Source organism: Coregonus lavaretus (assembly GCF_964263955.1).
Source record: "Coregonus lavaretus genome assembly, chromosome: 22".
NCBI lineage: Eukaryota > Metazoa > Chordata > Actinopteri > Salmoniformes > Salmonidae > Coregonus > Coregonus lavaretus.
This window is the reverse complement of record NC_140009.1, coordinates 27,684,655-27,707,732: the sequence shown is the minus strand read 5'-3', so window position 1 is coordinate 27,707,732 and position 23,078 is coordinate 27,684,655. Positions and strand designations below refer to the sequence as shown.

The following is a 23,078-nucleotide window of genomic DNA, read 5'->3' as shown; positions in this document are numbered from 1 at the left end:
TTCTTGAGGGAAACCTGTTTCAGTCTTCCAGAGATTTGAGACTGGGACAGAGGTTCACCTTCCAGCAGGACAATGACCCTAAGCATACTGCTAAAGCAACACTCGAGTGGTTTAAGGGGAAACATTTAAATGTCTTGGAATGGCCTAGTCAAAGCCCAGACCTCAATCCAATTGAGAATCTGTGGTATGACTTAAAGATTGCTGTACACCAGCGGAACCCATCCAACTTGAAGGAGCTGGAGCAGTTTTGCTTTGAAGAATGGGCAAAAATCCCAGTGGCTAGATGTGCCAAGCTTATAGAGACATATCCCAAGAGACTTTCAGCTGTAATTGCTGCAAAAGGTGGCTCTACAAAGTATTGACTTTGGGGGGGGTGAATAGTTATGCACGCTCAAGTTTTCTGTTTTTTTGTCTTATTTCTTGTTTGTTTCACACAAAAAAATATTTTGCATCTTCAAAGTGGTAGGCATGTTGTGTAAATCAAATGATACAACCCCCCAAAAATCAATTTTAATTCCAGGTTGTAAGGCAACAAAATAGGAAAAATGCCAAGGGGGGTGAATCCTTTCGCAATCCACTGTGCATGTCTGTATGTATTTGTCTACTAATACCATATGTGATATTGTAATTGTGGTGACTCTCTTGTTCTCTCTAACACCTTTGTGACCTATGTTTGTTTGAGGACTTATAGCTATACAGTATTCTTTAAATTATTTTGAGCGTTGATGGTGTTGGATTGAGAGGGAAATGAGGGATCTTTCCACAAAACAGATAATATCTACATCATGTGTGTGCATAATCTTTGTATTATATTATAATACTACATTCCAGCGATATCAAATTGTCACTTTTAATGGGAACGGGTATAAAGAAGACTTTGTGAAGAAGACCTCACCATCTTTTCTAATAATATTGAGCAATATACTGTAATGTGTTGTACATATTCAGCATAAGTCCTACACTGGAAATGTTCAAACGATAAATATAAAGATATGTGATCCCATCAAACCTTTCTCTGTCCTACGTTCTGTTGATTTCTCTCACATTTGGGACTTTCACATCATCCTTATCTGTAGCATTCTTCAGGTGTACATCTACATGAGTCACCTTCCAGTCAGCAACTGATACTAAAACACCAACACAAAAGAGATGAACCAGATAAACCAGACTGTGGAGTCCATGGTTACAGAGTGGAAAATAATACAGTAAGGAATGCACTCATCAGTCTTCCCATTCATCATCATCTTCATCATCATACCCTCCTTCTTCTTCACCTTCATCTGAAACAGAAGAGAGTTATGTCTGTTATGCAGATTTGTAATTCTAGATTCATGAGGACGAATCACAATGCATTTGATTTAATTTACACATTTGTAGATGGAATATAATAAATGAATGAATGAGAGATTAGGATGAGAAGGTGTTTACCAGAGGAGTGGATTACTTTACTCCTCTTCTGCATGACCATCATCAGAGCTCCTACGATGCCCTCTGAGTCTGTCTCGGCAGGCGGAGGTGGCTCAGGACTGTCTGGGACCTGGGACACACAAAGGTCAAAGGTCAATGATCATGTAAACTGAAATATATAGACTTCACTCTCATTGACAAAGACAATTTCTGTATTTGAGCAACAAAGTTTAGTTTACGTTTTTGAGCTTCCTCCCCAGGCGGATCTGGTCCAGCAGAGCTCCTCTTTCACCTCCTTCACATCCGCCCCCTCCTCCTGTAGATGCAGGAGCAGGAGGCGGGGGAGGAGGTGGAGGAGGCGCTGGGCCTCCTCGGCTGTGGGCGGATGAAGCAGGCGGAGGAGGGGCAGGCATGGAGTGCTGGTAGCCAGGGGGAGGGGGAGGGGGAGGAGAAGTATAGGACACAGAGGGTGGAGGGGGTGGGAGTCCGCCTCGGCCGCTTGGAGGGGGTGGAGGTGGCAGGGCTCCACGTGATAGAGGGAGATGGGAGGGGGGCGGGCCTCGTACTGGCTGTCCTGGGGGAGGGGGCAGGGGGCCAGAGCGACCCCCCCGTGGAGGAGGGGGGGCAGGAGAGGAGGAACAGCTGCCTAGTACGGGGGGTAGAGGACCCAGCCTACCAGGCGGAGGGTGAGGAGGCCCAGGATCTATATGCCATGGGTTGAAAAAATGCCAATTTATTGGATTACAAAAACGGATTGATTTACAGTTAGTTATAAAAAGTGATGAAGTTGGTAACTCTACACCAGTAGGCGGACACTCAGAATGACACTCACCAGTGTTCATGGCCTTTTTGACTGCCTCCATGCCGCCTGAGTTCTCGATGACTTGTTGAATGAGTTGGGAGGTCTCCTCGTCCTTCAGCTCAGCCTCACTGATCCCAGCACAGGACAACAGCTTCTTCAGGTCAGGGTCCAGGTTGTTGGGATCCCAGCCCACATGACTGACGTGTCTGAGGAGGGGAGGGGAGAGGGAGTGGAACATACACCTGAGTGAGTACCTTAGAAAGGTATGAGTGGCAAGCTTGGATTCTATCTTGGTTTGTAAATTAAACAAATTGAGGACAGTGTCATGTAATTACATGTATCTTGATAGCTTATGAAGGCTTTATTTAACTGCCTGCTTATATGTTTGTGCTTAGTATCCACTCACGTGAACCCACTGGGCGCTCCAATGTCTGCTTTGGAGAGTTTGCTGCCCTTCTTCTTGTCCTTTTTTTTGTCCTTCTTTCCCTTACTGACAAAGGCAGGGGCGGGCACAGGTGTGACGGAGCGGTAGCGTGAGGCCTGGATGTCTGGGTTCTGGATGTCTATGGTTGCCATGGAGGGAGAAGTGGGACTCCCAGGTCCTGGATTACAATTGACGTGTACATGTATGAAACACATTGCATGTTTACATATTGGGTCAGTTAGTTATGGTGCCTGAGGTATAACACGTCCAAAGGGATAAGGGATACTCACCTTTACCAGGGGGTGTAGGCAGCCCCCCTCTGTCTGTAAGTAAAACACACAGAATAAGAAAAGGAAAAGGTTTATTTTGTGATTACTTGACTTTATGTTTTTTACCCCATATGTAACTCTGTGTTGTTTTTATTGCACTGCTTCGCTTTATCTTGGCCAGGTCGCAGTTGTAAATGAGAACCTGTTCTCAACTGGCTTACCTGGTTAAATAAAGGTGAAATAAAAAATAAAAAAATAAAAAAAGTGCATCAAAATGTCCATAGTATTCGTATCTCAGTCTTACCATTGGAAAGCAGGGGGCGCTGTTTCTTCTCTGAGACTATGAGAAGGAAAAAAGGAGGGAACAGGAAACCAGAGGATGCCAGTTTAGGTAATGTCTTCTCATCTCCACCACAACCTTTTCCTTTGAAAAGCCACAGCTACCCTCTATGGAACCGCATCTTATAATATCTGTTATGTTTTCCAGTATCAGAGATATATTAGTTCAAATATGACAAACAACAACCACAGCTCACAACAAACAGAATTTAATTGACTACCAAATAACTCAACACAATGTTTCTGTCCTGGATCCTACAACAATGACCTGACCTTGACGGTTTCTCTGGTTTATCTTGTCTTCCACTGCATTTAGGAACGTTTCAGCCTCTTGTTCATTCACAAAGTTCAGCCCCACTTGGCAGTCCTGCATTGTATTGGAGTGAACTATGACATATCTTGGCATACATTTGGAGAATGATAAATAAAAATGGACAATCACTCAACTTTGGATTTACAGTCAAGCCATCATCATGAGTATCCAGTGCATATACATGTTTGCTTACATCTGCAGCAAATGCGTGGAAGAAGGGTCGGGGGCAGTGGTAGACCATTTGGTTATAGAGCTCCTGATCCCAGGTCAGCTGTCCTTTCTGGGAGAAAACAACTGTTAGCATAACTGTAGCATAAACTGACAGTGGCCGATATTTCAACTGAACCTTCAGGCTCTCAGCTCATGGTAAACTCAACAGTGGATCAACAAAGGATCCTTATCTAGACTGGGTTACTATACACACTTTGTGACAACTGCTAAGGTAAAAATGGCTTTATAAATAAATATGATTGATTGATATTCTCCATCATTATAGCTGACGTTACATATTCCTGTTACCTTGACATCGAAGAGGCGAATGAAGTAGGAGCGGCGAACGTTGTCCTTGACGAAGCAGGCCACCCCAGTGTGCTGCAGGCTCCAGCAGGTGGGACTATGTGGCAGGGCCATAAACAGCTGCACTACAGCCGTGGCCAGGGACTACACACACACACACACACACACACACACACACACACACACACACACACACACACATACACATACACACACATACACACACACATACACACACACACACACACACACACACATACACACACACACACACACACACACACACAGGGTATGGAATTAGTTTATATGTTGGCTTCTGATAAGTGCACATCGGAAAAGTGCAAACTCAAATACTGACTGTACATTATTTTCCTTACTCTAGATAGGCTGTGCTCAGGTTAAGAGCAAACGTTTAGGACAATCGCAAGTCATTGCATTTATCAGGAGTCGACTGTACAGAGCCAAGTTACCTGTGATAAGTGCTTACAAGCTGCTGCTTGGTACTCTGTTGTGGTTCGGAAAATTATTGGGTAGTTGTCATAGCAAAGACCTGCCCCATTAATGTCATCACATTTTCTGTAGTAGGACTTTTTAGATCTTGTGTTTTGTTAGAATTATCAGATACCACTGCAGGCTTAGGACTACCTCAGAAACCAGGAAGTTGGTATGTCAAAAAAAAGCAGACTGCACATACTCATATGTGACTGAGTTTAACTGCTGCCTCTAATTCTGTTCCCAGAGGAAGTGGTTTACACCAGCATTTCCTGTCACAAACTCATGTCTGTTTTAAAGTCATTGCGTAGATACTCTTGGTGTACATGCAAAATGTCAGTTAATTGTTTGAATTTCTAACATTGATTACTTTTAAAGTTACCAAATATCCATATTACATTAAATGCCATTGCCAATGCACTATATTAAACATAGCAGGCCACAGAACGAGTGGTTCATTCAGTCCCTGAACAAGAAAAAGTGAAACAATAATGATGAGGCTGAACTACTGGCGACCAAAAGATTGCCCAATCATATCTTGCTGTAAACACAGAAGTTGTAAAAAACTTTTTGGGCCATGGCCCCATGGGAAATTGACAAACAGGGAAATTGATTAAAGGTTAGAATTCACAGATATACCAGAACAACCTGTAGTTATAGGTGCTACATATTCTCTCAGCTAAGCACTCTCGGCTGGCGAACGCTACCGGTGTTTCCGTGCCTTTAAAGTGCCCTCATAACCCCACACCAACCTGCAGTAACACGCTAACCATATAGTTTCCTATACCAGACACCCAAACACCAACCAAAGACTCTCCTACATACCAAACAATCAAACATCAGTCATATTGTTTCCTACATACCAACCATCCAAACACCAACCAACCAGTTTCCTAGTACCAATCATCCAACCAGATAACTTCCTACATACCAAACATCAACCAGATATACCAATCATCCCCTCCCTCCTTGATTCCCAGGAAGGACTTACAGCACACCTCCTCCCCAGGAGGTCCTCCAGCCTCTCATTCTCCTGTGGGCTCAGCAGAGAGCTGGGACTGTACCCCTGAACTCCTTTAGACTTAGATCCCCGACTCATGGTTCCCTCTCAGAATATCCACTTAGTACCAAAGAGGAGCTGATCATTGATGTGCCAGTCTGTCCTCTTCCTCAAACAGTGACTGTTAGTCAGTAACAAGTTGAGATGACGCAGGTGGTTTCTCTTCTGCCTTCTACAATGTGTTATATGCACACCAAGACTCAAAGCAGGAAATTGACAATTACAGTTTCCCCTCCCTTTTATCTTGCTCATAATGCTGATCATGATTGAATGGTGTTACTTCTATTTCATGGTCTGACTATGAAGTCTCTTTTACAGTTTTTTCCAACTGCTTACACACGTTTTCAAAACTATGTCTCCTTTTTTTCAAAACTCTACACACAATTCCCCAAACTGCACTCAGTTTCCTCTACTTAGACCACACATTTCAATGTGATAGATAATAGAAAAGAGAACAAACCAGATTCAAAACATTTCATTACATGAAACTTTTATTGGACAAATAACAAACAACTACATTTTTAAAAGACCAAAGAAAAAAACACAGACTCCATGTTCTCTTAAAAATGTCGGTCCATAGTTAAATTGACCCCATCTTATACAGGACTCCCCTATTCGGAGTTTCTCTCAGACTTACTCAGAAAAGCCAAGTCTAAAGATAGCAGATGAGATCATGCTACTTCTGCTCTCTGACTGACTAGCGACGCTGAGGTCAGAATTGAGTTTGTGTTGAGTGTGCATTTGTTTGTATGATCACACCAACAGCCCTCTCCATGCATATTCATGTGCATTCCATGATGACTTGACAGAGTAAATTTGATATATTTTTTGGTATGTACCACATGACAGATAAAAACAATATAAAAGTTTTAAATATCCATTTCAAGTTACTGGATATAGTATAAATACAGTTCACATAAAAGTTTTTAAATTAATCAGTCATGAAGAATTGGGAGGGTTATCCCTTCTGGCATTATCACGGCTGATAGCTGCACTTATAGGAAAATGTCTGACTGTGTTATGCTAACATGAGCTTGGTACCATGGAAAAAACTAACAGGAATGATCAAACCTTAGGATACTCTAGAGTCAATACACCTAGCAATGTGTATGGGTATAGGGCAAAACACTGCACAAATTCTGGATTTGATTTGATTAAAAATAACACACATTCCTTGATGAATAAATGACAATCATAGAGAAAATTACATAACTGTACAATCTTATTTGAAAATAAAAACTTCCCATAAAGAGAAAAAAATCTGCAACATGCCAGAATAATAGATCCATTTAATTTCTTTTTTTTTCTTCATGTGTAAAAATATCTCATTGAAAATTCAAGGGAGGTAGATAAGGAGGGTAATGATGACTTTGGCAATGATGAAGCCATTCATTGGTACACTTATAACATAAATACTATCATTACCCTCAGAACCTGTTGTCTCTGCGACAACTTTATTAGTGCCTCGAAACAACATACTGAAAGCAAACCATAATGTTTGTCACCTCAGAGCTGTTGCTTTGTGTTGCTGGTTCTGTGTTTCCCACCCCATACATGACCTACCACCACATGGAACGTAATGCCATCTTGTGGGGGAATTTTAATGATATATTATTTTCCATGTCCAGCCGAGGCCCTCTCATTTGGCTATGGTTAAATAATGGGCACGTCGTGGGGAATTTGATGTTTGGGAGAGCTTTGGTTGGCATTTTGCTGGTATTACTGTTTATTGTGGTCTGTTGCTAGTGCCCGCCTCCGCTCCGAGACTCTCCGGACACCCAACCAATGATGATGAATGACATACTCATCACCATGAAGACGAAGCCTAACGCAGCAAAACAGGCAGCCTGCAGAGAGAGAGAAAGGGAGGCAAAAAGAGAGGGATGAGAGCAAATTCTCAGACATTGATTAATAAGCTTGACTGTAATTACTGAAGACTATTTACTGCTACATTGCTAAACAAGATGAGACAACAGATTGAGGTTTTACCATCATCTTTGGTATGGATTTTAAAGGCTCTGTTTCTTCAGGAACAATCCTGATGTAGAAGATTCCCGGGAGGATGAAGATTAGGCTGGGTGCAGAGGTCGCCCCTAGGGTGGGAAGGGGGAACAGGTGGACGAAAGGACGAAAGGAGGGAGTGATGAATGTAGGGGTGAAGAGGAGGAGGGATGGGAGAGGTCGAATGTGAATATTTTCAATAAGAACAAAACTATTAGAGGCCATTAAAGTAGTACTCATTTTAGTTTCCACTTTGGATAACAATAGTCCCTGAATCTAAACTAGGTTTGCAATGAAACCACAACCAGTCATTTTACATGTCTCCGTCTTTCTGCACACTTACCAATGACGCCGAAGATGTCTCGAATGGTGGGCACGAAGATGACCAGTAGGTTGACGATGATGAGGAGACACACGGCGATGGAGATGTGGTGAGCCCAGTGGAAGGGCTTCTCAGGGAACAGCAGCTGCAGCAGGGCCCTGCGGATCTGCAGAGGGGGGAGGAGGGACAGAGAGGTGTCACCAGGCCTGCATCACACACCGTGGCTGTGTCCATTTGGGATGCAGACTATGTCTCAGGAGAAGCAGGTCAAATACGTTCTTGAAACCTGTTAGCCAATTAGCGACCTAGAAGGAGGGTCTTGAGGGGTCTAGAGCTTAATTATCCTCATGCTCATACTGCAGTAACTTAAGTGCTTATTTTGTAATAAAGATGAATTCTTGTAACATTACTGGGCCCTTCAAGACAATAGGAGAATACATAAACAAAAGGCTAGCACGCACTCATACTGTTCAGGGCTGCATGACAGATTTGAGTCTCACCGGAAAGAGTACCACAGGGACAGTAAGAGTAACAGCCACCAGCACAGCCATACGCACACACAGGATCAGGGTGTCTAAGGGGTTCACTTTAATGTATGTATGAAGGAGCACTGTCTCTACTCCACCTGAAACACAGAGGAACAGAGAATGGTGGTTATACTTCTAGACACAGATGCCTTAAAAAGGTCATAACCATAAAGATACGTTCATTTACCAGTTCTCCAATTCCTGACTTCTCAATACGGTTGCAACATGGTAACAAAATGAGTGAACAGTCTGAACAAGTACTTCAAAATTCTCATTGCTTCAGGAGCAGTGTCTTACCAAAGAAGGTGAGGTAACCGAAGATAGCGGTTAGCCCGTACATGACGAACATGGCCAGAATGGAGATGTTGGCAACCGTCTGCATGCGTTTCTTGGTGGCGCTAAGGTCAAAGTGGACAGACAGAGATAGATTAGTAGCTGAATTTGGCAGTAACTGTATGTGTGTGAACCATGCAGATATGTGTTGCATCTCTAATCTGAATTGAGTCAAGTCATGACTTACTCTCGTAGCTCTGTGTAGATGGGAAGCACCTCAGGATGGCAGACAAAAGCGAAAGCCAGGATGGGGATGGTATATGCTGTCTGACAACAAAACAGACCACGAATTAAATGGTTAAAAACTACAAACAGAGCTTGCAGCTCATTGGAGTATAATAAACACATACTGTATATTGCCACAACAAATCCTTAACTCCATACAGTATACCATTATCTTATTTAATTTTAAATATAATATCTGACTGTATAACTTGTCTTCCTCTCTGACCTGCATGTTGATGGTGAAGAACTTTGGTTCACAGAAGTCCACATCAGAGGTGCCGTACGCTGGGGAGACGAATGAGTGGTTATCATGACTGGTTATCTTCTCCAGTGGACACGGGATGTTGAACTTCTTATAGATCACCTAGTGGGAGGGACCAACTGACTTTTTAGTCAAGCAAGCACTGTATTGACCATTACAACCATGGGAGTTGGCAAGACAGCACAAACAGATCTGGGACCAGGCTATGTATTGTTGAGTTGGTTGGGAGATTGGTTTGAAGGTTGAAGACAAAGAAGACTCACGGAGATAAGGAAGAAAACCATACAGCAGAGAGAGAAGCCACTGGTGTAGCCCAGGTACCCTGTGAAGTAATGACAAGAACACACTGTGTTAAATAGAGCCATGTCATGTTACTCTGTGCATGTATCATTATCATTACATTATGTTACAAAAAGTATGAAATATGAAAAATGGAGACGAGAGAAATTAGTGATAGAGGAAACATACCAAGATGTCGCATGAGTGAGAGTGGTAAGATGATGATGACGCTTACGGTGATGATCAGGTACTTTCCATCTAAGTACCACTCTCTGACAGACAGCAGGAACATTAGACAACATAGAACAGGTCAACTTTCATAGCAATCTATCAAATAACACTAAAAAAGGACCTGTTTTATAGCCTACATTATGAAATAACAATAACAACTGCCCTCTAGAAACACTTACCCAGTATTTTCCGTCAGGCCCAGAAAGGCCTGCATGACCAACGGGAGCTCAGACTTTACAATGAAGAGGTAGCTGGACATCGCTATGGGAAATGGAAAACAAAACGCGTTTACACACACACAGTATGACGGAAGCATTTTCAATGACACTTGTACTTGCACTTAAGTGAGTACATACAGTACCAGTCAAAAGCTTGGACACACCTACTCATTCCAGGGTTTTTCTTTATTAATATATATTTTTTTGCATTGTACAATAATAGTGAAGACATCAAAACTATGAAATAACACATATAGAATCATGTAGTAACCAGAAAAGTCTTAAACAAATGCTTTGCCTTGATGACAGCTTTGCACACTCTTGGCATTCTCTCAACCAGCTTCATGAGGTAGTCACCTGGAATCCATTTCAATTAACAGGTGTGCCTTCTTAAAAGTTAATTTGTGGAATTTCTTTCCTTCTTAATGTGTTTGAGCCAATCAGTTGTGTTGTGACAAGGTAGGGGTGGTATACAGAAGATAGCCCTATTTGGTAAAAGACCAAGTCCATATTATGGCAAGAACAGCTCAAATAAGCAAAGAGAAATGACAGTCCATCATTACTTTAAGACATGAAGGTCAGTCAATACGGAACATTTCAAGAACGTTGAACGTTTCTTCAAGTGCAGTCGCAAAAACCATCAAGCGCTATGATGAAACTGGCTCTCATGAGGACCGCCACAGGAATGGAAGACCCAGAGTTACCTCTGCTGCAGAGGACAAGTTCATTAGAGTTACCAGCCTCAGAAATTGCAGCCTAAATAAATGCTTCACAGAGTTCAAGTAACAGACACATCTCAACATCAACTGTTCAGAGGAGACTGTGTGAATCAGGCCTTCATGGTCGAATTGCTGCAAAGAAACCACTACTAAAGGACACCAATAAGAAGAAGAGACTTGCTTGGGCCAAGAAACATGAGCAATGGACATCAGACTGGTGGAAATATGTCCTTTGGTCTGATGAGTCCAAATGTGAGATTTTTGGTTCCAACCGCCTTGTCTTTGTGAGATGCACTGTGGGTGAACGGATGATCTCCGCATGTGTATTTCCCACCGTAAAGCAGGGAGGAGGAGGTGTTATGGTGTGGGGGTTCTTTGCTGGTGACACTGTCTGTGGTTTATTTAGAATTCAAGGCACAATTAACCAGCATGGCTACCACAGCATTCTGCAGTGATACGCCATCCCATCTGGTTTGGGCTTAGTGGGACTATCATTTGTTTTTCAACAGGAGAATGACCCAACACACCTCCAGGCTGTGTAAGGGCTATTTTACCAAGAAGAAGAGTGATGGAGTGCTGCATCAGATGACCTGGCCTCCAAAATCCCACCAACCTCAACCCAATTGAGATGGTTTGGGATGAGTCGGACCGCAGAGTGAAGGAAAAGCAGCCAACAAGTGCTCAGCATATGCGAGACCTCCTTCAAGACTGTTGGAAAAGCATTCCAGGTGAAGCTGGTTGAGAGAATGCCAAGAGTGTGCAAAGCTGTCATCAAGGCAAAGGGTGGCTATTTGAAGAATCTCAAATATAAAATATATTTTGATTTGTTTAACACTTTTTTGGTTACTACATGATTCCATATGTGTTATTTCATAGTTTGGATGTCTTCACTATTATTCTACAATGTAGAAAATAGTAAAAATAAAGAAAAACTCTGGAATTAGTAGGTGTGTCCAAACTTTTGACTGGTACTGTACATGAGGCTTACATATAATAACATATGCCAATCATGGCCTGACGGTCACATAATATACTGTACCTCCAATGTTGTGCATGGTGATGATGGAGCCAGCCAACACTTTGCCTGGTTGTCCAAAGGCACGGTGCCCTAGCTGCTCATAGGCACGGATGCCTGAAATAACACATACACATGCATGTTAATATTGTCTCTGTGGTTGTTGCTTTCAGGCGAACCATTACATCCTTTAGCCACGTACTGTAGTTCCTTGGACATATTAAGTAATGGTAGGCTATACTACAAATGTTCTTGGTTTCAATAAAGAGATAGGTATCTTGGTGAAATACCAGCATCTTACCTACAACTCCTGCACTTCTCAGGAGGAGGTGGATGGAATAGGCTGACAAAATGGCGATGCATAGCAACAGGATACTGAAAACAAACACACACATCAATCAGAACCCTGATCTCGTAACAGGGTAAAGATCTGTAATTAGTCTAACTAGCTAAATCAACATATCAGTACTACATTTGGCACGGCCTCATCAATGCCTCAGTAGTCTCGCGGTTCTAGACAGCTTAACGGCTGAAGTTAAGGCTAATGACTCAGTAACTCTGCCGCTGACCCAATTTCTCTCGCTGTTGTACTACTACAGTACGCCTAGGTTATATGAATGACCATCACAAGTGTGATTTGTTTGTGATGCAGCTCACTGGCCTGCCAGTCCAATGGACACGCAGGACTGATCCAGGCAGACCTACCGTGGATCTGTTCTTATCACTACAAGCTATTTATAACCACAAATCTGATTTAGGAGAGCATCGTGTGTATGAGCACTAATATACACACACTGATAGGCCAGCCCACATACTCAGACACAGGCAGCGACCGTGAACACACACAAACGGTGACACGGACGCACAACACAGATCAGGCTAAACCGTATCCCTCGATCACCCCTTGTGTGTGCACCCTTGGCTCCACCCATCTAACAAGCATGTGACTAGTAGAGTCAAGTGTTTATACCAGTAAGTGAACAGGTTATACACTCAACAGACTTCTCAATAATGTACACACACACACAGCCAGAAAGTCACACCCACAATAGCCCTACTGTTTTCTTGTAAAACAAACAAACGTTTCCCTTGATGGATCTGCTGGCGAACATTGGGTCTGGTATGGCCTGGAAAGTGTATTCATCATAGTGTCATCCCAGTGTAATGACACTATAAAAATAACCAGTGTCATTCTTTAACCCTATTGGGTATATAGCCTGGACCCAGACACACACACATCGTTCAGCTCAGATCTGTCTGATCTGAGGTCATGGTAGGGCTGTGACATCAAGCCTTAAGGAACCACAGTGATATTGCCAAAGAAGGAGGACTAGTGCGACTTGTGTTGTGTTGGCATGGTAACTTACAGGAAGAGGACGATTCCGGTGTTTGACATAGCGTACGCTAGTCCCAGAATTCCACTACCCATGATGGCATTGCTGAGATTAAAGATGGACATTCCAAATGACGTCTTCCCCTCAAACTATGGCCAAGAAAGAAAGGAAAGAATCACACACACAGAATCGGCTGTAGAACATCTAGTTTTAGTTTACATTTGCTCTTATACCTGTGTAGTAACAATGTAATTACTCTAGTAACAAGAGACTGATTTCCCATGCTCCCACGTTTGACCTTTGAACTAAGGCTGAGCACTCACATCAGTGAACTGAGGTGCTTTTATTCCTGGGCTCTTCCCTGGCAGGAACTCATCCCGCTCTGCTATGAACTCCAGTCCATCAAACCTAGAGAGAAAATAAACACATTTAGAAACAAGAAAGCTCACGTATACAAAGATTAAGGGATAGCAAAATCATATGTTCATTACCCGTCCATTAGCATTGCTGTGAGTAATGAAATGCAGACAGGTAGCCTGTTGATGCACTTTTGTGTTCAGTGTTAGGGTATCTGGTGTAGCAAGAGACTTACCCATCTTCTAAATTGAGCTTATCTGGACCAAGGTCCCTGCTATGTTGCCCGTTCATCTTTTGGAGCTCCATACTTCTCCCTACATCAATGGCTGTGCTGGGGATGATGATCCTGTGGACTAAGCCAAGTCTCAAATGCAACCTATGGAAATAAATATAACTGATGTGTCTGAAGAGGGTTCTAAAGACATTATACTGATGCTGATGATTACACATGGTGCTATCAATCACTAGCCTAATTCTAATAAAAGTAATGTTAAACACTATGTGTTCTTTAAAAGCTAAATAAGATAGTAGGACTAGACTTTGTTAAACATACTCCTGGAGGATAACTGTCTGACAGTCTATATTTGGCTCTTAGAATAAACAAGACGTTGTTGGGTTGTCCAGACAGAAAGTCTGTTGTGGAAAGCAGAGATGTAATGTGGAAAGCATGGTACTGGTGTAATGAGATGAATATAACAGCTGACCTCAGGACAGACCTAATGACTTTAATAAAGTCATGATGACACTGGAGTTAGCCTAAACTCTCCTGACCATGGATGCAGTCACTAGGCTTCACGTGACTAGGTAAAGGAAAGCCACTGGGTTCGGAGAGAAACGCTGGACTGAGAACACAATGAACAATTGTATATTAAAAAGACTTGAGAAAAGGCTAAACATTATCTGTGTTAATTGATTTGAGCTTAATCTGGATAACCTTATTTTCTGCCCTATAATACAGCTTTGTGCTCTGGATGACCATTTAAGATACTTTTTATCCAGAAATGTAATAAAGGCTGCATGAAGGGCTACTCTCAGACTGTTGACCTAGGACAACCAAACACATTTTCTTTATTAACCAATGCGTGTCCACAATATTTAAAACCCATTGACAAGATAAAGGGAAATACTGTTGAAGCATGGGGGGAAATGTAAAGCTATTTAAATCGTATGTGCCAGGAAAGGCTTTAAATAACAAATGTTGTCTAAGGACTTAATGTTGTGCTAATCTTCTCTGGGCAACACAAAGCAAACATGGAGAGTAGTTTCTGTGTTCACAGTTCACACTCCCTAGTCTCACTGCCACTGTGTCTGAGTTCCATCCCAAATGGGACTGTATTCCCTGTAGTGCACTACGTTTGACCAGAGCCCATATAGCTTTGGTAAAAGTAGTGCACAATGTAGTGAATAGGGTGCCATTTGAGACGCAGCACCTAAACTATCAACTCTCGGCTCTCTCTGAGGGTCAAGCTGCCCTCTGACAGCAAACCCATAGGGACTGACTGCTAAGGCACTTCACATGAATCTCATTTGCCTTTCTATACTCCTTACTAATCGTTGAAAAATTCCTATTCACCAGAAACAGAGCACATTACTGGCTGTGGTTCAACAGTAGTAATCTATCAGGAAGGCAAGTATAGGCTGCTGTGAAAAGACAGCCCCATGAGCCTGGTTTCATAGCTTCAGGGAAAACCTTCCCCCAAATGGTGGTCCAAACCAAAATAGCTTCCTAAAGCCAAATGTTTCACTACTCAGGAACCACAATGACCAACCAATAACATAACAAACAAGGCGCTGGATTGGTCTCTAGTGTCTAACCTAAGGGAATGGGCACTTAAAATCAATTGTCTGTCTGTAATTTACTTACCTTAGAGTTTCTCTTTGGCTTTTAGTCAATTTGTAATATTAGCATCAAGATTTTGGGTGGTTCGCCATTGTCATTCAGCTTGTTGTCGTTACTGTTAATAATGAGCTATACAACACTCTCATTTGAAAAGGCAACAGTGAGTTTACTATGGGTTATATACAGTATGCTTTGCATCGTTTTGTGAATGAGAATAACTAGACAGAACTGGATTGCTACCAGTTGGTTTGCTACCAGTTCTGTTTTAGAGGAGTTTTGATCAGGAAAGACAGCATGCCTCCACCCTTCATTGGGTTGAACTCGCCCAAGGACTATAAAATAACCACATCTGAAATAAAGTTGCTTTAACTTACAAACATAGCTCATAACCTATTCCTCTAAATAGCTATTGCCAAAATATGACAATACAGCATATAGTCTAAGTGAAAGGTTGATAAAACAATGGCTGATACTATCAGTTTACTAAGCCTTTATGTCATAGACCTGAGTAGAACAGACCATCAGTGTGTCATGAGCCTCCCAGTCCACCACAGTAGCAGTGCTGTGCTTCAGACTTCCACCACATGGCCCTTGTCTGATGCAAAACCGCCTCTATTGACAGTTACCCTTCCCTTGTTTCAACAGCTCACACACTACTACAACACACTACAACTCACACAGCTACTTACCCAGATAGTGGAGGGGAACTTCTGTTTCCTTTTACCATAGGATGGATATCCTTTTCGAATCCACCACTGTCTGTGTTGTTGATATCCACTGAGGACTTTATTCCCTCTCTAAAGCTCCTTGGGCTGAGGAAGGGAGACAGAGAGAGAGCTTAGGACATACTTGAGAGAGAGAGAGAGAGAGAGAGGGAGAGGGAGAGGGAGAGGGAGAGGGAGAGGGAGAGAGAGAGAGAGAGAGAGAGAGAGAGAGAGAGAGAGAGAGAGAGAGAGAGAGAGAGAGAGAGAGAGAGAGAGAGAGAGAGAGAGAGAGAGAGAGAGAGAGAGAGAGAGAGAGAGAGAGAGAGAGAGAGAGAGAGAGAGAGTCTGATAACACACCTCCCCTCTTTAACCCTTTGTTAAACCTGTCGGTCAGATAATGTTGAGTTACAGTCTGGTTGTGAATGGAATGTAGTGGTATGTCTACATTCAAATAGATCATGTTTAACTTGATGGACGTGAGCCAAACATTTACTGTATGTTTTTCATATTTCTGGTCCCAAACTATGAAACAACCAGGAAGCTAACAGTACAGTCTAATAATGGGTAGCCATCTCCATATCTCCATAGTAATACTATCAAAGTTAGTAGTTAGGGGTGGCTATTTAACATTGCCATTTGAGCTATTCTGAAACAAAACCTGGGTGGTACTGGGTAGACGGGATCAGCGAGGGAGTTGCATCCTGCTCGATTCAAGGCCACAACGCCTTAATTAGCTTAGGCGATAAGTGCATTTTTTTAAGGTTACCTGCATGTGCTTCTGCTTTAAGACTGTAAACATTCCAAACGCTAACATTTTATCATGTGCTTGAACACAGATGGACACCAGTTAGGTCTACATAGACAGAGACAGGCAGTGTTGAACTGAATAAATATAAAATTGTCAAACAATCATTGGGTTCTGCTTGGGATAATCCCCACTCTCATTAAGCCTAATGTTTACACTCATAGAAAGATGTGTAGTAAAAGACATACAAAATGTAGGCCACTAGTTGTTCAAAGGGGGTTTGACCATGTCTATCTATTCTGTCTATGTTCTGGTTTGTTAATAAAGTACAAACTAAGTCAGTTAGATATGAGTTTGGAATGCACACCCCCAACCAACACCTACATCTACCATGACACGTCTTTCTCCAAGAAAGGCTTGAAAGGAAGAAGGTCACAGCTACCACCAACACAAAAAGATGACAGTTTCCATTGACTGAAAATAGTGCTATAGATGGGAAAAGTAGCCATAAGCCTTCCATAACCATAACAAAAATATTTCACTGTTCAGGTCCAGTACATTATGTCCTTGTAGTATTTTACAATTGTAAATTATCCTTCTGAAATTTGACTGACATCACCACTGTATTTCTTAATTGTACTGCAGTGGGCTAAATCAGGGTCACACAAAGTGTTTCTTGGTAGTCTTAAACAAATCTACTTTGAAACAAAGGTATACATCTCACACACATGATTATGGGCTTAAAAAGAAGAAGACACCTGTACCATGTCAGATATAGAGTTAAAATGTCTTCAATTTTGAGTTTACATCCCAATATTGCACTTTATATACATCACAGAAGACTGAAATATAAGAATATAACAAAACCGTTTGACATACAAACACCAGATTTTCGGCAGGTTGTTTGAAATAATGTTGATTAATTATGAAATTATGAAAACTATTAATAACATTTCACCCATGAGGCCAATAGAGGGAGATTTGGTCATTTGACTGCAGGAAAGGCCTATGACTATTTACATTTAAGTCATTTAGCAGACGCTCTTATCCAGAGTGACTTACAGGAGCAATTAGGGTTAAGTGCCTTGCTCAAGGGCACATCGACAGATTTTTCACCTAGTCGGCTCGGGGATTAGAACCAGCGACCTTTCGGTTTCTGGCACAACACTCTTAACCACAAAGCTACCTGCCGCCCCGGCTATGGCTGGTATTCAATTAAAACTGCATTTTGGTTAACACGCCATGAAGATGAATGACACTGTTATTTCGATTAAATTATGCATGATTTTTCCCATTGCATGTTTGATTGAAGGTCATCTCAGTACTTATAGCCAAATTGAATGTAAAATAAAGAATTACTTGAGTTAATCTCAACACTAAGTTTACAGTATAAATGTAATCTTACTTTTAATCTTACTTACTTTTAAGTACTTTTACTTTGAACCTTACTTTTAAGGTTGTTACTATTGCTACATTCAAAAGTGAAAGTACTGTACATTTCATGACCCACATGGCAGACAGCAGAATGGTGTCAGATAGTAGACAGCAGGATATGTCTTTGTACTCACCTCTCTACTGGTCTGTAACAGACAGACAGGTCTCCTCAAGAGCAGAAAGGTCAGCATCCACCAAGGAAGAATGGCCAATATACTGTAAATGCTTCAGTTGCAGGTAATGCAGCTGCTCATCAAGTTCCAAGTGAAGCTGGTAAGCCAGGGAGTCCTCTTTGGAACTGCATGAGAGGAGATGGGGGGGGGGGGGAGAGAAAATGCGCGGGAGTTGAAGGAGATACTTCTACTTAGCCACTCCCAGTACTTACAGTAAAGCCTTGAGGTGTTCTGTTCCTTAGCACAATCAAGAGATCATCACTATGAGGAGTACATAATAGGGGAAAGTTCACTCAGGGGGAAAACTATTATCTACAGCAGGTTTTCAAATTCTCTACTACAATAGATACAACGAAAAGACACTGAAGCTCTGTGCCCTAAATATACAGTACCAGTCAAAAGTTTGGACACACCTACTCATTCCAGGGTTTTTCTTTATTTGTACTATTTCTACATTGTAGAATAATAGTGAAGACATCTAAACTATGAAATAACACATATGGAATCATGTAGTAACCAAAAAAGTGTTAAACAAATCAAAATATATTTTATATTTGAGATTCTTCAAAATAGCCACCCTTTGCCTTGATGACAGCTTTGCACACTCTTGGCATTCTCTCAACCGGCTTCATGAGGTAGTCACCTGGAATGCATTCCAATTAACAGGTGTGCCTTGTTAAAAGTTAATTTGTGGAATTTCTTTCCTTCTTAATTCGTTACAGGGGGGCGACGGGGACGGCCCGCACAGGACTGCCTTCCAGAACCCCCTCAGTGACCCCTTCCTGGAACATGAGGGGTCTACAATAGGTTCTGAAGCCAGGGCCTCGTCCTTCCCCTTGTTCTGACTACTGACACTGACATTCTCTATGGTGCTGCCAGATGCAAGGACTCCCATACAGACACCCAGGGGATATTCTGTGTCCATGCCTGTAATTGAGGGGACATTTTGTCTTGCAGAATATCCTCCCCTGAGTGTCTGTGGCTGTGATGGGGTCACTTCATTCCTCTCCTGTCCCCTTTCACTCTAACTCCCTGGGGCTTCCCTGGTTGGGGTTTGGGCTTGAAAAAGGCTAACAGGCTGCCTTGAGGCTTTGGGCCAGCCTTTAGTGTCTTACTCTTTTTGGGACAAATGACTACCGCTAACATCCTCTTCTTTCCAGAGCTTGTCCCTGCTCTCAGTGGATTCAGGTCTTGGGTCTCCCCAGCCTCCTGAGATCCTGGTCCCTGCAGGCCTAAGGTTGTTGTTGGTCCACCTTGACCAGGAAGCGTGAGAGTTTCTGCTGTCTGCCAGCGAACTCTGGTAGGTGGCGGGTACAGAGGAGAGGCAGCTTGGAAGGAGGGGGCAGCTGAGTTTCCCCCAGACAGGGCAGTGATCAGACTCCTCCACCTCTGGCCTGATGTCTGCCGCCACAAACCCAATCTTAACCAAGGGATGGTCAGTGAAGATGTAGTCGATGCGTGTGCTATAGTTGGTCTGCCTGGCTCCAGTCATAGTGTTTCAACAGGTGAAAGCCTTGGAACGTGTTGGGTGAAAACGGCAGAAGGTGTCCAAACTTTCCGCTGCGGAGGGGTTTTATTGAGGTTCTCTCAGACTCTTCCTCATCGTTATTCTCTTGTTCAAACTTCCTTTCCTTCACTGTCATCAACGAGGAAAACATTTAGCCATTTCCTCCTTGGGTGATCCTCAAAAATCATCCTATTCAAAGTAAACAGACAGCAGGAGTAACAATATGACAGCTATTAATAAACAGATGTCAAAACGCAAAAGTAAATATAATTATGTCTGTGAATGAGGACATCAAACCATCACCTGAAAGATTTCTGATTACTTCACTTACTATTTCATCTGGGTCACAGTGATCTATGGGCCGGTGGGATGTATTCACATCTTCCAAGACGATATCATGGCTGGGTGGAAGAGTCAGAGAAAACAAAGAAAAATGAGACTTCCAATAAAATTAATTGAGCAAATCTCCTATCAGTTTGTCCTCTTTCATGACACCCACACAACCCAAGTCCCCCTGCATATAGCCTACTCACCTCCCAGCTTCCAAAATGGCTAGAGCCCGATATTGAAGCAGCTTGTAAAACTGCAGTTTGAACATGTCACGCCCTGGCTCTGGGGACTCTAATATGTTGAGCCAGGGTGTGTAAAGTATATGTGTTTTGTTCTAGGTTTCACATTCTAGTATTGTTTGTCTATGTTGGCCAGTGTGGTTCTCAATCAGAGGCAACGTGATTCAGCTGTTGCTTGTTGTCTCTGATTGAGAACCATACTTTAGCAGCCTGTTTCCCCACAGAGTTTGTGGGATCTTGTTTCTAGTTTGGTTTGTGTTAGACCGTGAACTGTCACGTTATCGTTTTGTTTATTTTGTATATCTATCGCCTAATAAAGAGTATGTTTGCCTGCAACGCTGCGCCTTGGTCCTCATCTCTAACCAACGATCGTGACAGAAGATCCCACCAGAACTGGACCAAGCAGCCTAGTGAGGAGCAGAGAGGGTGGACTTGGGAACAGTGGAGGAAGAGCTTCGACTGGGTCAAGCCGAATGAGGAGCTGAATGGTGGGAATTGGAAGCAGAAGAGCGAGAGTTGGGCGAGAACCATAGAGGCCTGGCCCACGGGGAAGAGAGACTCCCAGAAAAATTTTAGGGGGGGGCTCACGACGTCGGGGCAGCAGGAGGCCGCGATAGAGCGGCCCAGCGGGTTGGCAGAGGAGGCCGCCAGGTTACGGGGGCCACTGGTCGAAGAGGGGATGGAAGGTGTAGAGGCACGGCGAGAGGTACTGGGGTGTGTTGCCAGTCCGGTCCGGCCTGTTCCTGATCCCCACGTAGGGCCAGTGGTGTGTGTTCCCAGTACGGTCCGGCCTGTTCCTGCCACTCGCACCAAGTCTACGGTGCGCGTCGCCAGCTCGGTCCGGCCCGCTCCTGCTCCCCGCACCAAGTCAGTGGTGCGCTTCGTCAGCCCGGTCCGGCCCGCTCCTGCTCCCCGCACCAAGTCAGTGGTGCGTTTCGTCAGCCCGGCTCGGCCCGTTCCTGCTCCCCGCACCAAGTCAGTGGTGCGTTTCGTCAGCCCGGTCCGGCCCGCTCCTGCTCCCCGCACCAAGTCAGTGGTGCGTTTCGTCAGCCCGGCTCGGCCCGTTCCTGCTCCCCGCACCAAGTCAGTGGTGCGTTTCGTCAGCCCGGCCCGCACCTGCTCCCCGCACCAAGTCAGTGGTGCGTTTCGTCAGGCCGGCTCGGCCCGCTCCTGCTCCCCACACCAAGCCAGTGGTGTGCGTCGTCAGTCCGGCACGGCCCGTGCCTGTTCCACTGGTGGCTGGTCCGGCACCGGTCAGATGCTTCACGCCGGAGCTAGAGCAATCCGCTCCACCAGTGTGCAGTCCAGTTCCGGCCAGCGGGGCCAGACCGGACCAGGGGTACTTTGGGGGGTTGGAGAGGGAGCGGGGATCAGGCCCGGAGCCGGATCCGCCGCCTAAGCGGAGTGCCCACCCGGTCCCTCCCCTGTGGTATTTGGTGGGCGCGGTCGGAGTCCGCGCCTTTAGGGGGGGGTACTGTCACGCCCTGGCTCTGGGGACTCTAATATGTTGAGCCAGGGTGTGTAAAGTATATGTGTTTTGTTCTAGGTTTCACATTCTAGTATTGTTTGTCTATGTTGGCCAGTGTGGTTCTCAATCAGAGAACGTGATTCAGCTGTTGCTTGTTGTCTCTGATTGAGAACCATACTTTAGCAGCCTGTTTCCCCACAGAGTTTGTGGGATCTTGTTTCTAGTTTGGTTTGTGTTAGACCGTGAACTGTCACGTTATCATTTTGTATATCTATCGCCTAATAAAGAGTGTTTGCCTGCAACGCTGCGCCTTGGTCCTCATCTCTAACCAATGATCGTGACAGAACAGTTTACATTCAGGCTTTTCTGGGTCAGCTCGTGGGATCACCGTAACTGTTTCATGTCAGTCTTCACACCTGTGAAAAAGCAAATGGGCACACAAACAGAAAGAAACAATCAGATCACATGAGAAACACATGACGGCTTTTCAGTACAAGAACAAGTTAACAATTGATACATTCCATGACAATATTTCTGAAAATATAGAAAGTCATGGGACAAATCATATAAAATTATTTTTTCTCCCCTGTGCCGTGTGAGAACAGCCCTTCCCTCATTGTCCAGGACATGCTGCTCCTTACTGGAGAACTCTCCCTGGTCTCCATAGCATTCAATGGTCCTCTTGTGGTTGGTGGTCAGCAGGCCGGTCAGGCCCTCCTCCGCAGCAAATGGGGTGGCACTGTCTTTGCAGTAAGTATCAACTCCTATTTAATAAACAGATTAGGAAGGTACATACAGTGGGGAGAACAAGTATTTGATACACTGCCGATTTTGCAGGTTTTCCTACTTACAAATCATGTAGAGGTCTGTAATTTTTATCATAGGTACACTTCAACTGTGAGAGACGGAATCTAAAACAAAAATCCAGAAAATCACATTGTATGATTTTTAAGTAATTAATTTGCATTTTATTGCGTGACATAAGTATTTGATCACCTACCAACCAGTAAGAATTCCGGCTCTCACAGACCTGTTAGTTTTTCTTTAAGAAGCCCTCCTGTTCTCCACTAATTACCTGTATTAACTGCACCTGTTTGAACTTGTTACCTGTATAAAAGACACCTGTCCACACACTCAATCAAACAGACTCCAACCTCTCCACAATGGCCAAGACCAGAGAGCTGTGTAAGGAC

The 23,078-nt window shown here is 43.5% G+C and overlaps 2 protein-coding genes across 2 annotated transcripts; both read right to left on the bottom strand.

Moving 5' to 3' along the window:
- Positions 1–836: 836 nt before the first annotated feature.
- Positions 837–5,752, bottom strand: LOC311149791 (actin nucleation-promoting factor WAS-like). The gene is made up of 11 exons (XM_084187018.1): positions 5,554–5,752; positions 4,074–4,214; positions 3,748–3,834; positions 3,515–3,608; positions 3,207–3,242; positions 2,924–2,956; positions 2,616–2,811; positions 2,240–2,415; positions 1,647–2,110; positions 1,429–1,537; positions 837–1,280 (listed from the first exon to the last, which is right to left on the bottom strand). Exons 1-11 carry the CDS (start codon positions 5,659–5,661, stop codon positions 1,222–1,224), a joined length of 1,503 nt encoding a protein of 500 aa, XP_084043144.1. The 5' UTR covers positions 5,662–5,752; the 3' UTR covers positions 837–1,221.
- A 433-nt stretch (positions 5,753–6,185) lies between these two features.
- Positions 6,186–22,346, bottom strand: LOC311150377 (sodium-coupled neutral amino acid transporter 5-like). Its single transcript, XM_084187816.1, has 20 exons — positions 22,240–22,346; positions 20,180–20,249; positions 19,457–20,037; positions 18,303–18,466; positions 15,975–16,097; positions 13,681–13,821; positions 13,412–13,496; positions 13,122–13,237; positions 12,056–12,129; positions 11,779–11,871; positions 9,982–10,063; positions 9,761–9,843; positions 9,556–9,614; positions 9,257–9,394; positions 8,993–9,072; positions 8,770–8,870; positions 8,446–8,570; positions 7,967–8,111; positions 7,612–7,715; positions 6,186–7,469 (listed from the first exon to the last, which is right to left on the bottom strand). The coding sequence occupies exons 5-20, from the start codon at positions 16,010–16,012 to the stop codon at positions 7,365–7,367; spliced, it is 1,569 nt and encodes a 522-aa protein (XP_084043942.1). The 5' UTR covers positions 16,013–16,097; positions 18,303–18,466; positions 19,457–20,037; positions 20,180–20,249; positions 22,240–22,346; the 3' UTR covers positions 6,186–7,364.
- Positions 22,347–23,078: the final 732 nt, after the last annotated feature.